Below are 17,067 nucleotides of genomic sequence, written 5' to 3' on the forward strand. Positions count from 1 at the left end.
TTCTGCTGAATACAAGGGATAGAATAAAAAAGAATAATAACTACCATTACTAATAGTTATCACTTATATAGTGCTGCAAGGTTTTCAAATATCATTACAAATATTATTTTATTCTCACTACAACCCTTGGAGAGATAGGTGCTGTTTTTATATCCATTTTATGGATGAAGAGGCTGAGGCAGGTGGGGGTTGAGTGCCTTGCCCAAGGCCACATAGCTAGTAACTATCTGAGGTCCAGTGCTCTATCCAGTGTGCAAACAAGCTTCCAAATAAAGGGCAGACTCTGCCTTAAAAGGTTTACAATTGTATTAGAGTCAGGAGACATGTGATTAAAAAATAATAATTAATAACACAAAGCTTTGATATTTTTAAAAATTAATTTTATTAATATGTTTTATACCAACATAGTTTCCCCCAGTTTTACTTCCTTTGAAAGAGCCATTACATATAAAAATGTACTATTTTTCAAAGACAAAAATTTAAAAGGAAAGGAAAAAAAAAATCAGCATAAGTGATTATAAAAGTCTGAAATAAAGTCCCATCTCTCTACAAAGGAATGAGGAGGAAGATTCTTCTCATCTCTTCTTTCAATCTATGATTGTTCCTTAAAATTTTGTCACATTCATTTTTTAAAATTTTTTCTTGTGATTCTTTCCATTTATGTTTTTATAGTCATATACATATTGCTTGTCTTGCTCTGCTTAACTTGGTAACAGTTCATAGATGTCTTTCCATGCTTCTCTCTACATTAATCATATCTTACAGAGCAGTAATATTCTATTGCATTCATGGACCACAGTTTGTTCAGCCATACCCCAAGAAATGGACATCTACTTGGTTTCCAATTCTTTGCTATCACAGAAAAAATGCTGCTATCAATATTTTTGTGTCAAGGCTTTGATTTCTAAAAGAAAAATTAAGTCACTTTCTTTTTGGAGAATATCTAGGAAAGATGCAAGGAAAACAACTTATCAAAGTCAGATCGAAAAGGAGAAGGTGTATTATGCACATGGTGCATTTAAGTAATTTAATTTGGATAGTAACAACAATAATAACAATAATGCTGAAAACAACAGCAGTAACAACAACAATAATAATAATAATCCCTTTGGTCAGATTCAGAGGCAATGATGTCAAGACTGAGAACAAGAGTCCTGAGTTTTAGTTCCAGCTCAGACACTAATTCACTGTGTGTTCCTAGAGAAGTCTTTTCCTCAGACTCAGTTTCTACCCCTCTAAAATGAATGAATCTTCTCTATGGTCCCTTCTAGCTCCAACATTCTAGCATTGTAATTCTATGCTAAATGAATTGATGGTTTCCATCCTGTGGTTAGATTATCAGTACCATAAGGACAGGCAGCATGACTGATTTAATCTTGGTGTCTCCCCAACACCGAGCAGAGTACTCCACTTTGTTATTTTATTTCTGGAAGAGTTGAGGGAGGGAGGTTAGGTTGCCCAGATACATAATTTCACATAGATAGAGACTGCCCACTGTTCAAACTGTTTACAAGAAGGCAGATTGCCAACTTTCTTGTAATTTATAGTTTTAGAGACTTGCTTTGGTCATTGAGTGTTTAAGTTAATGTCAAAGGATCACCCAGAAAGAATATGTCAGAGGAAGAATTTTAACCCAGAACTTCCCAACTCTAAGGACAGCCCTTTATTTTCTTCTTCATTGGTTCTAATTCCAAACATAATAAAAACTTGATAAATACTTTAAAAAAATATGAAGTTGATGTTAAAACAGTGATATTGATGGACTTTGTTCAGAGGATGCAAAACAGCAGGATATAGTGGAAATGATACTGTTTTTGGAGCCAGAGGACCTAATTTTAAATCCTTACTCTTCTAATAAGTACCTCTATGACCTTGGGCAAATTACTTAATTTTTTTAATACCTGAATTTTCTTCTCTATTAAAAAAAAAATTGAGTGGGAATGATGATGGCCTGACTTTGATCTGACTTTGGCCTGCCAAGATCTAAATATTCTTGGAGAACTAGAGCCCCTTCCTGTTTTGACATCTGTTTAGCAGGCAGTCCTTCCAGACTTACTATGACCAAGATAACCCACATCTTCTGATTCCCAATCTACTACTCCTTCCACTACACTATGTTGCCTTCATTCATTTCAATGAGTGTTTTTTTCTTCTCTCAGTACAAAAGTAATATCTAATCTATATGTATACAATAGATCAGAAGGAGTAGCAAGAAAGCTAGGTTATAATTTCCCAAAAATGTGTGGTCATAATATCACTGGGTTAGAGCATAGGGCTGAAGATAGATGGATGGGTGGAGATAATATCTAGAGATTAGATAGAGGATTTTCAGGCATTTACTATATCAGAAAATGTGCTAAGTACTTAGAATAAAAATTCAAGTGAAATAGTCAACCCTTTCCCTAAAGGAGCTTATATTATAATGGGGAAAAGGGGTACTTAAAAGCTGGAAAGATGGGTAGGACAAGATGGAAAAATCTGAAGCCTTGAGGAAAGTGGAGATCGATGGCCACAGTTTAAGTATCCATCTAAGGAACTTAGAGTACAGTAAGAGAGCTAAAATATGGACACAAATAACTATAATTGAAGGTATAGCATGTAAGTCCAATCGGAATGTTAAAAAAAATTGTCTGGCAATTCAAAGGAAAAAGAGATTACATCTGGCCAGAATTGTGGAAAGCTTCCAGGAAAAAGTAGCATTTAAGTTGGGCCTTAAAACATAATTCAGGCCTACCTTGGGCTTTAAGGATGGTTAAGATTTAGAAAGATGCATCTGGATCTTGAAGAATGGATAAGAATTATATATGTGGAAGCTGGTCCTTGAAGGATGAGTAGAAATTGGACACAGAGAACTGGGGAGAGAATGGGCTTCTAGGGGGAGAGAACCATTTTCAGGGAAAGGTAAAACTAGTCCAGTATTGGTGAAGAAAAAGATTTATGTACAAGGGAAGTGAGAAGGAAGGACAGAAAAGAAGGTTGGGACCAAATCACATAAGGTCTTCGGTACCCATTGTGGGTATGTTGGTTCTTTTTGTTGACCACATGGCTATATGGAAAGCAATTATTTCACAAATGCAGGTAGTTGTTAACAAGTCAAATTGAGAGAGATAATGTGTGGATGATTAAGGACAAAAATAGCCCTACTTGTGAAAATGCATTTCAAAGTCCAATCCTTCCAATAATGGGATGGGAAAATAATTTTTTACATATGTTACAAAGGACGGGAATTAACAGGTTTATGAGGGCATGACTATTAATTTCTTAGTGTGGAAATCAGTTTGTTCCACAGATCTAAGTGCTGCCCAAAACAAACTCCACATTTCAGAAAAAAAAAAATATAGAAAAGAAAATGGCCTTCTTTGCTGGATGAATTGATAATTAACTTATGAAATTATAAAATAGGGGCAGGCATGCCTAGATTTTTGGATACTTACCAGGAAAGACCATGATTGGCAGCAGGAAATGGGGCAGAAATCACACTTAATAAAGTACAGAGATAAGTGATGAAAATATTACAGAGGCAGAATGTGGTATGGGGATAGGGAATGGGATGGTGAAGGAAGGTGGCATGGGTAAGAAGATGGGGAGGAAGAGGCAGAGAATAGCATCACATGACCATAGATTAGTGTTGGGAGCACTTGAACAGCACGAGCCTTTAGGAAATGGAAGAGTGCTCGGAGGGCAAGAGTTGGAGGACTCATTTTTCTAGGATATTGGGGGAGAAACAGACCGACGATCTATGCCATATTTGGGTTAGTTTATTAACATATCCAAATCATCTCAGAGTTATAAGTAAAATTCCAAAGTCATCATTCCAAAGTTATCAGCATCTTTTTTATATTCTGCTGGTCTGGAACTGTGGAAGACTAGATGTTATCTGCTATTTACATATCATAGGACCAGAAACCTTGACAAGCAGTGCCTACCTGGTTTCTCCTGGTTACTAGGATGGGAATTTTAGTTAATAAATGATACAGTTTATAAATTATGCTCCTTGATCTTGGCAATGGTTTATACATGATTTCTAGGTTCCCCTTTGCCACCTTATTTCCTTCTAAAACTTAGTAATTAGAAGGGGTAGGAGTAGTCAAGGACACCAGAACAAGATGTAATTTTAACATGCTAGAGATATATTGAATTGTTGGTTTTAAAATTCACAAAGGGGAAAAGAGACCTTTCAGAATTTTCCCTCTAGGACTGATGAGGTGGCAATTAGATCCACTTAACCCATTCTTAGGGTGTGTGCTATACTGGGAAGAACACTGAACTTGGAGTCAGAAGCCTGAATTTGAGGTCCAGATTCACCACTCACTATGTGACCTTGGTCAAGTTTGAAGAGTCCTAGACTTGGAGTCAGAGGTCCTGGGTTTGAATACCAACTTTGTCACTTATTTTTTGTGTGACTTCGGCCTAATGCCTTACCTTTCTGGGCCATAGTCTTTTCAACTGTAACAATATATGAGATTAGTCTAAATGACTTCTAATGTTCCCTCCAAATCTATGCTCTGAAAACCTCCATTTCTAGCCATGAAACAGCACAAAGATGGTTGGCTTTGGAGCCAGGAGTTGGGTTCAGATTCTGGCTCTACTGCTTACTCCTTTGGGACCGTGGGGAAATCTTTTATTCTCTCTGGGCCTCATTTCTCTCATCTGTAAATTGAAGAATTTGGGTCATATGACCTCTGAGGTCTCTCCTGACTCCAAATTCTACAATGCCTATGATCTTGTCATATGGCAGGGAGATATGGAATACAATAATAACTGAAGAATTTAAAATGAGTATTCCATAGAGAACAGTGGAGAAATTCATGGCGCGTATGTGCTCTACCACCAAGCTCTGAAAGTAACAGCGTATGACCAACTGAAAACGTTTAAAAAGGACAGAAGTATAGGATTTCATTAAGGCAACGTATAATAGGAAAAAAAGATAGGCTGGTCACAAAGTGGGGGTGGAGAGTGACAGGTGGACAACTCCACTGATAGTTTTACCAGTCAAGAGAAAGTAAGGAAGACCCAATACATAGACTGGATTCCCTTTGGAGAACATATAAGGTAACATGAAATAGAGTTACACAGAATGGGCAGACAAGGCAAGGTGGCAGTTGGCATCATTGCCACTTCCAAATCAACAAAATCACAGATGAGTACTGGCCTCACAAAGCTGAACTTTTATTACCTCTTCTGCAAAACAGAGATGCTGATACGTTCACTACCTTCCTTGAAGGACTGCAGAAAGGAAAACAATATGTGAACTACAAAATGCTTCATGAATAATTGTTTACCTCTTTCCTATCTTTGCAATGCATTTCTCAGGATCCAAAGACAGAGTCAGATTGCTTTGGATGTCCGGAATTCTGAATACTTCACCAGCATGCCTCCCCTCCCAGCAGAATGCCTTGATATTGATGGAGACTGGAACACCCTACCAGTCATTTTTGAGGATAGATACGTGGAATGTCCTGGGAAAGGTTAGTAACATTAGAAGGGCACAAAGAACAAAGATTTAAATTTAAATGATTTAAAGGGCAAGGATCAAAGGTGCTATTTTTCTGACAACCCTAACCAGTGAATTCTGGTCAAATCACTAAAATAACTAGTCAGTACAATGAAAGAACAAGAAATCAGTGATATAACTTATATAATGAATCCACATACTTTTATTTATTTTTTTGTTTTTGTTTTTTGATGAGGCAATGGGGGTTAAGTGACTTGCCCAGGGTCACACAACTAGTTAAGTGTCATCAAGTGTCTGAGGCCAGGTTTGAACTCAGGTCCTCCTGACTCCAAGGCTGGAGCTCTATGCACTGTGCCACCTAGCTGCCCCTCCACATACATTTATCAAGCATTCTTTAAATGCATAGCCCAGTACAAAATAGTGGAGAAGATATTTTTAAAAATAATAAGACATAGTTCCTGTCCTTCTGGAGCTTGCAGTTTTGATACGTAAAAAGTTCGAGAGGCATAATTTCTGGGAAATTAATCATTTTATTAATCACGCTAGTAATAATAAAAAGGGTCAGTGACACTCTGGAATGTCAAAGACTTTTCATGGAACCCATTCAATGCTTATATGCCCTTGGTAGAATGAGTGTTCCTGAGGGTGGTGATTGACTCTGATTGGTTAACAAGTAATGAGAGAGAACGACTATTATAATGAGAAGTGGACCTATTCTAATGAAGGGCTAGAGTCATGAGTTTGATCACATCATTTACTTCCAAACCACCCCCAACCTAGCTCAATCTAATCAAAAAATTTATCCCCACCCAAACCTGAGCAGAACACAATGGACTTCCCCACCTGGGTGGGTTCTGAACAAGATTGAGGAGGAAGTTAATCCAATCTCATTATCAGCAATGTCCTTCAGATGTTGGTTTGGCCTGGTAGAGAATAAGGTTTCAGAGAGAGATAAATCCTGTGTCTCCCCAATATTAACACTTAGTTATTTAATAATTATTTCTCTCACAGGGATATAAGCCACAAAAAAAGAGAAGTCTTAGTAAGTAATATCGTATAGTAATGATATTAAGAGCATTACAGAACAAATTGCTATTTGACATCTAAGGAAGAACATCATTAATATCTAAGCCAGGGGTGGGGAGCCTTCAGCTTCAAGGGCACACGTGGACTTCTAGGTCCTTCTAGGTGCAGCCTTTTGACTGAGTCCAAGTTTTACAGAACAAATCGTTTCATTAAGTGGATTTGTTCTGTGAAGTTTAGATTCAGTCAAAGGGCTGCTCTGTCAAAGGGCTACGTGTGATATCAAGGCCACAGGTTTCCCCACCCCTGATGTAAGCAATGGAGTCAAGGAAGAATTTCAGTTGTACTTTAGAGGACTGGTAGTAATTCAATGGGGAAAAAGGAGAGGGTATTCCAGGTAATAGGAATAGTATATAGGGGAGTTCAGAGCATATTTGCAAGGCAACCCAGTCTGATGGAAGGGAGTAAAATAAATACAGTGACTCCAGACTTTGGAGGGCATTTTGCTTCCTTGCTTCTGAAGATTTTTTTTTCTTTCTTTTTTTTTTTCTTTTCTTTTTTTTTGTTGTTGTTGCCTAGGCAATGGGGCTAAGTGACTTGCCCAGGATCACACAACTATTAAGTGTCAAGTGTGTGAGGTCACATTTGAACTCAGGTCCTCCTGATCCTACGGCTGGTGCTCTATCCACTACACCACCTAGCTGCCCCCTACTTCTGAAAGTTTTTGAGCAAATGAGTGATTTGGTTATATACGATGAAAGACGGATGAATAGATTAGAATGAGGATAGTGGGAGATGAGAAGACTTTTTATGAGTCCTTTGCAATAGTTTTGGTAGAGGTAGAAAAGAAAACTTTGTCCCAGAGTAGCAGCAATGGGACTAGCAAAGATATAGACTCAGATTGGCATTTCAGTTAATTGATCATGAGTATCACCATATTCTCCCTCATCTTCTTATAATCATCAACATTGATCATTATTTCTATCCCATTACAGGGAGCTCAGTTCATTTTCATTGAACACATATTTATCAATTGCCTACTACAATCTAAAGAGTACTGCACTAGTAAAACAAAGATGAAAACCAACACAGAATCTGCCATTGAGGGCATGACAGTCTTGGTGTAGGATAAGTCATGGACACTGTAGAAATAAAAAAGCCAAGTTCTTCAGTGTTGGCTTTAGGATTCAGCTCTGTTAGAAACACATTTTATTCCGTTTGTTAAGCAGTTGCTCAGAGGTAAAATATCTGATGGAGAAACCTCTCTGTCACTCAAGTGGTCTGGTTTAGTACAAAAAGTCTGGGGCTTAAATATTATGAAAGTTCTCAAAATTTTCTCATATGTCAAGGTTTTTGTTACAACTTCAAATCAAGAGCAAAATATTCATCAGAGTTAATAACATGGCTTCAAGGACTGTAGAAAGAGCTAAAGGTATTGAAAATTACAAAGATCTGAACAGCAGTATATATGATTAGAAAAGACTTAACTGTATCTGCTCATGGAACAAAATGTGTCTTCTGATATAACATCACTGACTTAGACCTGGACGGGGCCTCAGAAGTGCTCTAATCCAACCTCCTCATTTTATAAATGAGTAAACTTAAGTCCATGAAAATTTGTTGTTCTTAGTCCTTTGTTTTCAAAGGGGACTAATGACACCAGGGCTGTGATGTCATGACTTGCAAGTAAATTGGATGTAAGTGAGGTAGAGCTATGCAAAGTTATCAGCCTCACTCTCTCCTCCAGAGTCATCAGAGTCCAGAGGCAAGACATAGATTAGGACAACTGGCCATGGCCCCAGTTGTAGTGAGAGACCCTGGACTTTTTAAACTAAGGTCTTTCCCAGGTCTCAGTTTGTCTGAGGCAACATCCATTCAGTAATTAAAGGCTAGGTAAGAATGGAGGCAAAAGATGGCCTAGTTTGCCTTCACAAAAGACTCAGTCTGGGAGGGGAATACCTTCTGAGTTTCCGGCCAAACAGAAACACTTGCTATTTACATTCATTTAGCCATCAAAACCCAAACAATGAGCAAGTGGGGTTAGGGCTGGGACCTATTATTGGCTAATCAATGAGAGCCACAGTGATGAAAATTTAGTCACTTACTCAAGGTCTACTAGGTAGTGAACATCAGAGACAAGAATTCTCTCAAATCGTTGTAGTTGTCAGAGGTAGTATGAAGAAATTTGGAAAGGTGGGAGTGAACAGAATGAAATTTAAGGATGGCAAGGCCAGCTTGGCTAAAACAAAGAATGAGTGAAGCAGAATACTATGAAATGAAGCTAGAAAGTGACATTGGAAATATATTTAAGAGGGCATTGAATGTCAGGATAAGGCTTTTGCATTTTATTTTATAGGCAATAGGAACACTGAACATATCCATTTAAAAGGAAGACAGTCCTTTGAAGGTTGGATCAGAAAGGGAAGTTAGCAGGTGCTAAGGGAAGTCTATGAAGTGCTAGAACAATTGTTGGGCAAGTCACAAGTACAAGATTTTGAAAACCTACTTCAACATTATTTTGGATGAAAATGACTTCTATGTTTTTGAGTACTGAAGGCTCAAGATTAGTTCGTAGAATATAGTGGTCAAAAAAAACTAACATGATCTTTGGCTAATGTAGATATATAGGACAGTGTACAGAATAGGAGAAGTAGTCCTGTTGTATTCCACCCTCATCACAACACATCTAGACAATTATGTTTAGTTATAGGTGACATTTTGGGAAGGACACTGTCAACTTGGAATGGAGCCCAACAGGAGGAACCAGGAAAACAAGACAGTAAGAAAAATATCAAGTGAGCTTAGGTCGAAGAAATTTGCAATATTTAGACCACAGAAGAAAAAACATTGTAGGGGGACATGATCACTGCCTTCAAGCATTTGAAGAGCCATCATATAGAAGGGCATTAGTCTCATGTTGCTGGTGCTCCAGATAGCCAAACTAGGAGAGCAATGAGCAGTATTTGGAGAATGTCAGATTTAAGCTAAGCAAAGAAAAATCCTTATAATTAAGGCTCTTCAATAGTAGAATGAGTTGTTTCCAGATGTAGTGAGTTCCTTGTCACTACCCAAGCATAATCTCTATAACCATTTGTCCAGGATATTACAAAATATATTTCAGTTCAAGCATGGGTTGGATTCAGTAAGGTGTTTAATGAGTAGTTCTTCAAGAAAAAAAAAATAACTGCACATATGACACTCTTTTTTTAAAAAAATTCTTTATTATTTATTTTAAACTTAAATATTCAAATTTAAATACACAATTAGAAAAGGAAACACACTCTTAAATTTAATCTGCATCACTAATGTTTTCTCCATCACCTTATTAAGTCTAAAAACCAACAAACAACATATCAATCCCTGTTTGGAAGCATTTTCTAAATTCCAAGGGGTAACTGTTATTACTGAAAATTTAACAATCAACTCAGCTCAAGTGAGTTAGTTTTCACTGGTTCTAGCACATCACTGATTAATATTTATTAAATCTGAGATTTCTTCCAATGGAAATTTTCCTGTTTGTTCATTTTTTTCTCTCGGTCTCAGTTTCCTAATATGTAAGGTTAGAATAACTGTCCAACATTTTTAAAGAGTTTTAACAAAAAAGACTTAGACAACTGTAGCATATTAACTAAAGGAGAACTATTATTACTGTCCCATTGATTCAAAAAGGAAAAAAAACATGTTTTATGCATTAATAATAATAATAAATCCTTATTGGTTGATGTGTGTTATTGTTCAATCATGTCATGTCTGCTCAGTCACATCTGATTCTTTGTGACCCCTTTTGGGGTTTTCTTGGCAAGGATACTTGACTGGTTTGCTGTTTCCTTCTCCAGCTCATTTTACAGGTGAGGAAACTGAGGCAACCAGGGTTAAGCGACTTGCCGAAGGTCACACAGCTAGTAAATGTCTGAGGCCAGATATGAACTCAGGGATATAAGTCTTCCTGACTCCAACTCTGGAGCTCTATCCACTGCACCAACTAGTTGCCCCCACTATATGTATGAGCCCTAGCCAAAGCTTTCTGTTTCTATTTTTTAAAAAGTATAGTATAAGACAATGTGAAAAGTTGTAAGAAGTAGAATGCATGTTGTTTTCTTTAAGGTTGCCCCCATAATGGTTAGGTTAAAATAATGTTTAAAAAAGCATGCCAAGTAACACCTGGAGGAAGAGGAGAGATGCATGCTTGTGTTTGTTGGGGTCATTGGAAGTAGTCTCAGTTAGTGGTTCTCTGTGCTTGTCTGACATCTAGTGGTAATGCCTTGAATAAAGCCTACTGGTTCTTTTTCTTGCCCTGGTGAGTTGCTGGTGGGCCTTATTAATGTCAGTTCTTTTGCTTGCTTGTAAAAACAATGACAATGACATCATCATCATTTTTATAGGACTTTTTTGGGCTTTTTAGAGATTTTCCCATCTAGAATGCATGTATATTGTGTAATGTGTAAAGGGAAAGAATGAAAAAACTCAGGTTTGGAATTTATTTGTAAGAGAAGATATTGGGAAATGACATGCAGAGCACTGGATTTTGAGCCCAGAAAACTTAGGTCCAAATACCACTTCAGACATTTACTAGGTATATGACAATGGGCAAATCACTTAATATATTAGTGCCTTGTTTTCCTCGTTTGTAAAAGGTAGACTTGAACTCAATGATGTCTAAAGTGTTCCTATTTCTAAATCTATGGTCCTATGACCAAAACTCTGATCTCAGTTCTGTGACCTTGGAAGGATTAATTCATTTCACTTAACTTCACTTCAGTAACCATTACCAAGCTTCTGTTATACACCAAGATACAGAGAGAAAAATGAGTTCTGGTCTTTGTTGAACTCACAATTTACTGGAGAAGGGGAATAATTTGCACTTTTATAATATACAATATAAAAAATAATTGAGAGGCGACAGTAAAAACTGGAGAGTTCAAGAAAGGCCAAGTGTAAGAAATGGGCATTTGAACTGAGTTTTGAAAGAAGACAGGGATTCCAAGAGGCAGGTGTGAGGAGGGAGTGCATTCCAGACACAAAGGACAGCCTTTGTTAAAAGCACAGAGATGGGGATGGAACCTCATGGCAAGAGAACAGCAAATAGGGAAGTATGGCTGAAACATAGATTATATGAGGGGGAGTAATGTGAATACGCCGAGAAAGATACATCTCCAGGCCTCAGCTTTCTCATCTCTAAAGTGAGACGTTTGTACTAAATTATCTTTAAAGTCACTTGTAGCTCTTAACCCTATGAAAACTTGGAGGAATATGTCATAGTTTTAAATGTCCTTTGTAACCAGGAGCATGCTGGTAAATGTTTAACAACTGGCTCCTTGGTGGGGGTGGGAATTGGGGTTAAAGAGTATGCAGCACACTTAATAACATTTTATTCATTATTCTCTTAAGATTATACAATTAACAAAACAATAAAACAAACCCTGATTTGTAGTATTTGCTGATTTCCAAGGGGTAAGTCCTCACACTAAAAATTTAAGAACTGGCTCTTCCTGTCTCAACACAATTCTGGATAACAACACCCATTTCTTTAGTACTTTATGGTTGCATGGCATGTTCTTATGTGTTATTTGATTTGACTCCAGGACAATCATGTGAGGTCAGCAGTGAAAGTATTATCATCCCCATGTTACAAATAAGGAAAATGGGCCACAAAGACATGAAGTGTCTTGTTTAAAGACCACAGAGCTAACAAACTTGAGAGCCAGACCTGTACTCTAGGCCTCCTGACTCATAGAGCAGTTAGTTCCTTGAAGGATGGGACCCTCTATTATCAAAGTTTCCTCTCTGTCCTGTTATAAGACTTTGCTAGTAGGTGCTAAATCCATGTTCGTTCAATTGAATTGAACCAAACTCTTTGAAGGGAGCCCATAATGTAGACATTTTTGATAAGGGACTACTTGATAACTTGAAAGTTTCTACAATTCACCTAAATAAAATATGATATTTCATTTTTTTTCTTTTAGGGTACAATTTGGGGATTTCCCCAAATGTTGCTCCTGTTAAAACTACCCCAAAAGTGGAACAAAAGGAAAAAGAGAAGAGTCAACAATCAAATACTAATGCAACATCTGAGAAGACAACATTCAGGGAAGATGCTTCTTTACCACACAACTTTGAAATGGACTGTCTGTGTCCTGGTACAGGTGGGGAAGTATCCACGGACAGATACTCACCCCCTAGTTCAGTATCTCAGGTATACTTGACAATTGGTGAATCCCAGGATGAAATGGGTTTACCTCAAGAGCCTCCAACAGCTTCAGCAGATGATCCTGCAACTGATGTCAGGCCCATTGTTTTAACACAATCTGTACCAGACCTGAGCGGATCTGAGCAGACTGTGGCTGGAGATAGCAATCTGGCTTCTTGCTTGACATACATTGAAATGAACCCCAGCAATAAGCACTCTGATAATGGTGAACCTGGGCTAGTAATTGCTACTCATTATGAGACCAGGACACCTGTAGATAATTATAGAAGGACTGTGTCGGACGAAGCAGCTGCATCTCCTAACCCTGAGAATGTTGTCTCCACAGACAAAGTTGTATTAAATGAATTAAGTAAGAAGGGGAATCAGGAGAATAAGGCCATGTTGCTATCACTGAAACATCTTCCAGTGAACTTGATTGATCCATTAAGCCCAACACCGAGAGATCCATTGGATATTAAATCATTGCCACGGGATCAAAAGAGTAATGAATGCGAAGTGCTATCAGCACTGTCTGGGACCATCAAACGGTCTTCTTCAGTTATTTCTGACTCAGGCATTGAGAGTGAACCAAGCTCCGTTGCTTGGTCTGAGGCCCGTAGCAGGGCTCTGGAATTACCCAGTGACCGAGAGGTCTTGCACCAACTTGTAAGAAGGCATGCCATCCATAGAAACTCCTTAGAAGGTGGTCACACAGAAAGCAATACAAGCTTGCCTAGTGGTATCCAAGCTTCCCTGACCTCTATTAGCTCTTTGCCCTTTGAGGAAGAAGAGAGAGAGGTGGCCCTGAACAAGCTAACTAAATCTGTTTCAGCTCCTCAGATAAGTAGCCCGGAGGAGTTGGCAGGGGACAGTGACATATCCAGAAGTGACCAGGGGAATTCAGAGACCCTAGATGGCCACTTTCAGAAATACCTTGAAGAAAACCAGGATGAGGGCAGAAACATAAATTCCATTCGGAACTTTCCTGGGTTTCAAAATGAGCCCCCAAAGCATGACTGTGAAGTCTTCCATTCACTAGTGGAGATGATTTTTGATACAGATCACCCACAAGAAGACAAGGGCTACATGGATTTAGCAGAGGTTAACAATAATCCACATTTTCTTTTTGGGCATTGTAGTTTCACCTATAGTGAACCAGTGGTGGATGAAACATCTTATGTTGGTGGAGCTGAGTACTCTTCCATGGCTAAAACCAAAGAACTGACTTTAGACATATTGCATGTCTCTGAAGTAGATACTATCCAGGATGATGTTTCCAATGAAGGTCTACCGGAAAATCCAAAGGCTGGGTCTGAGGTCTCAAAGACCGAGAATGACGTATTTTCTAGTATCAACATCTCAGCCATTGAGGATTTCTCCAAATCCATCCATCAGGTGCCTGAATTTCCCTGCAGTCCCTCTGTAGAAACTGCCAGACCAGACTCAAAGACAGAGAAAAGTAGGGACTCTCCCACTGGTGATGATGCCTCTGCCCAAGAAGGGTCCCATATTTTGCAAGAAGTAGATCTAAATGAAGTCATTGTGGTCAACCACAGCCCAGAAGTCCATGATGTTGATTATCAATGCCTTGAAAACTTTGAATCTAAACCTATTGCCAATGGCAACAACTTCCATTTGGCCACCACTGAGGCATTGGCATTGGACACAAGAAAGGCTGTGGAGGTGGTTAATCTGTCTGTGTCCTGTGCAGCTACATGTCTTCCTTTCTCCTCAATGCTTAAGGAAGCTCCTGCCAAGGTTGGACTTGCTTCTAAACAAAACATATTCCCAATTACCCACCAGCCTGTGGGCTCCTTTGGGGTGGTCTTATGTAATGCAAGAAATTTGGAAGAAGAAGTCAATGAAAGAATGTTTAGGTAAGCTTGAGTGGTGACTCTTTCCAGAGTTCTCCCAGCCTTTACATTTCTCATCATTTTTTTTATTTGTTTGTTTGTTTGTTTTTTCCTAATCTCACCCATCCTTGGCTGAAAACCTTTTCAGAATGCTATTTGGAAAGGAAAGGATTAGAATAGATCCATTTGGTCAGACTGTCTTCTTGTATATGGTGATTTTCTAGCCTCACATAGTGGAAGAATCCATGTTTGGGGTCAGAAGACTGGGATTCAAATTCCAGCTCTTCTAATAAAACATGTAACTTTGGATGAGTCACTTAAACCATCTAGTGCCTTAATTTCTTCACCTGCAAATTTAAGGGACTGAGCTAGATAGATCTCATCTAAGATTTCTTCCAAGCCTATGAAAGATAAAACTTCAAGTTGACAAAGCGTTTACAAGGTAGCTACTCTGCAAGGGACCCTGAGGAAGGTAGCCACCCCTGTGTCCTTGGGAAAACAATGGCAAAAACTAAATAGGTCCTTTCCCTAAGGAGCTTTCCTTCTGTTTAGGAAAATGACAATCATAGACGTCCATGCTAGAAAGAACCTATCGCCTACCCAGTACAGAGATTTTGATGCAACATTCCAGAAAACATTGGTTAAATATGTCTGGATATAAGAAAGTATGCTCCTTCATGAGACGCTCAAGAATTTTGTTGAACAGCTCTAAATGAATTGATAGGAAGTTGGGAAATAAACTTTTCCTGTTTTGTTCCTACTCCTGACTTCAGCTTGCTCCCCTCTAAAAAAATAAATAAACAAAAGGCTTGTATTTACTTTGTACAAATTTGTTAATATACTTCCATGTATATATGTAGTTTTCCCCATTAGAGAGTAAGCTCCTTGAGCCCAGGGACCATCTTACTTTTGCATATATCTCTAGCACTTAGCACAGGACCTGGCAAATAGAAGACACATGATAAGTATTTATTGATTTCTAGGTTAATACAGGAATACCACCTATAATGTCTTTTATTGGTTCCATAACAAACTCACTCATTAAGTGAAATATTATTACCTGGAGAATTTCATTTGGAATCAGGTTATAAACATCATAAATATTCCTAGACTACTATAGTTTAGTGAATACAGACTTAGATCTTAACAGAGGCAGGAGAGCATCTAATCTGCTTATGCTAAGTAATGTCTCCCTTTCCTACCTTCAGAGCCTTGGAGTTTCTTACTTGGAAGGTGGGGCAAGGGCAGAGGGGGAGGGCTCCCATATGTATCTATGGTAGGATGAGTTGTTAGCCTGAAGGGAAGGAGGTTTTCTTTTAATTGTGCTATTTCCCTGAACAATACAATTCCCATACTTGTTTTCTCCCCTCTCCTCTCTGTTACCTGAGGGTGTTCTGCCCAAAGGAAGGTAAATTTTGTTGGCTGGGAGCTGCCTAGTTAACTTGGGGTTTACAGGCTAGATTTCTTTCTCAAAGACCTAAGCCTGAAACCCAATTCACTCTGGATCTCCTGGATTGGACAACAATAGGTTCCTGCCCAAGCACCACTTAATGGCTATATTTTGGGCCCTCCAGGCTCAGAGTGAATGTAAATATTAACTGTTTCTCTTTTGGCCAGCAACCCTGAGGGTCTTCCCCTCCCAGTTTGATTTTTTTTTTCTTTTTTATTAAAGGGGCCATCCCTTGATTCACTTTTTAAAGAGGACTATTCATGGAATGGGTGTTGCCTCACTCCAAGTGAGAACCTGAAAAGACCTCAGCTTAACAGGGCCAAGGTCTCCTATTGCATACTGGGCTATCTCCAGTCTTCCTGATTGATATATGGCCACTGGACCCAGATGGCTTTGGAGGAGAAAGTGAAGCTGGTGACTTTGCACAGCCCTCCCTTACTCAAATCAAAGTCAATTGCAAGTCCTGTCATCTTCTCCCTGATGTCATGGTCCTCTTTGAGAACAAAGGAAAAACCACAACCACACCTCCTTTCAGCTCACTGCTCTACTCTGGAGGAATAAGCAGTGAAAGGTGTCTAGCTACTTTGTCTTTCTCAGTGGGGCAGAGGTTCTGGTGGGCAGCCTGTGGCAACAGATGGGCAAGAATTCCTTCTGATTTGCTGGCATTTCCATGGGCCTAGCCATCAACTCTTTTCTGAATGGCTAAGTATGAAAGGCAATTTGTAACTCTAGGGGTCAGCCATATTTACATCTGTCTTATAGTGTCATTTAGTGACAATGTATTAATGCACAGATTCCATTCATCTGGGGCAACTTTCCATTGTCTGTGGCCCTATTGAGCAGAAATCTAGTGGCCAGATATCCACTCACTCCTTGGCCCTAACTTTGCCCTCAAGAATGAGACAGGAGAGGGGCAGCTAGGTGGCAGAGTGGATAGACCACCAGCCCTGGAGTCAGGAGGACCTGAGTTCAAATCTGGTCTCAGACCAGAAACCTGACACTTACTAGCTGTGTGTAACTTTGGGCAAGTCACTTAACCCTAATTGCCTGGAGGGGGAAAAAGAACGGGGGGGGGGGGGGGGGGGGGGGGGGGGGGGGG

The 17,067-nt window shown here is 39.0% G+C and overlaps 1 protein-coding gene across 1 annotated transcript in view; it reads left to right on the forward strand.

Annotated features, from left to right (window-relative positions):
• Positions 1-17,067, forward strand: part of FAM135B (family with sequence similarity 135 member B) — a 312,399-nt gene that overhangs the window by 275,013 nt on the left and 20,319 nt on the right. The window contains exons 11-12 of the mRNA XM_027845146.1: positions 5,314-5,468; positions 12,442-14,542. Coding sequence (XP_027700947.1) covers positions 5,314-5,468; positions 12,442-14,542 — 2,256 coding nt within the window. The remainder of the gene's footprint in view (positions 1-5,313; positions 5,469-12,441; positions 14,543-17,067) is intronic.

This window comes from Vombatus ursinus, unplaced genomic scaffold (assembly GCF_900497805.2).
Source record: "Vombatus ursinus unplaced genomic scaffold, bare-nosed wombat genome assembly UNPS02005236.1, whole genome shotgun sequence".
Classification (NCBI taxonomy): Eukaryota; Metazoa; Chordata; class Mammalia; order Diprotodontia; family Vombatidae; genus Vombatus; species Vombatus ursinus.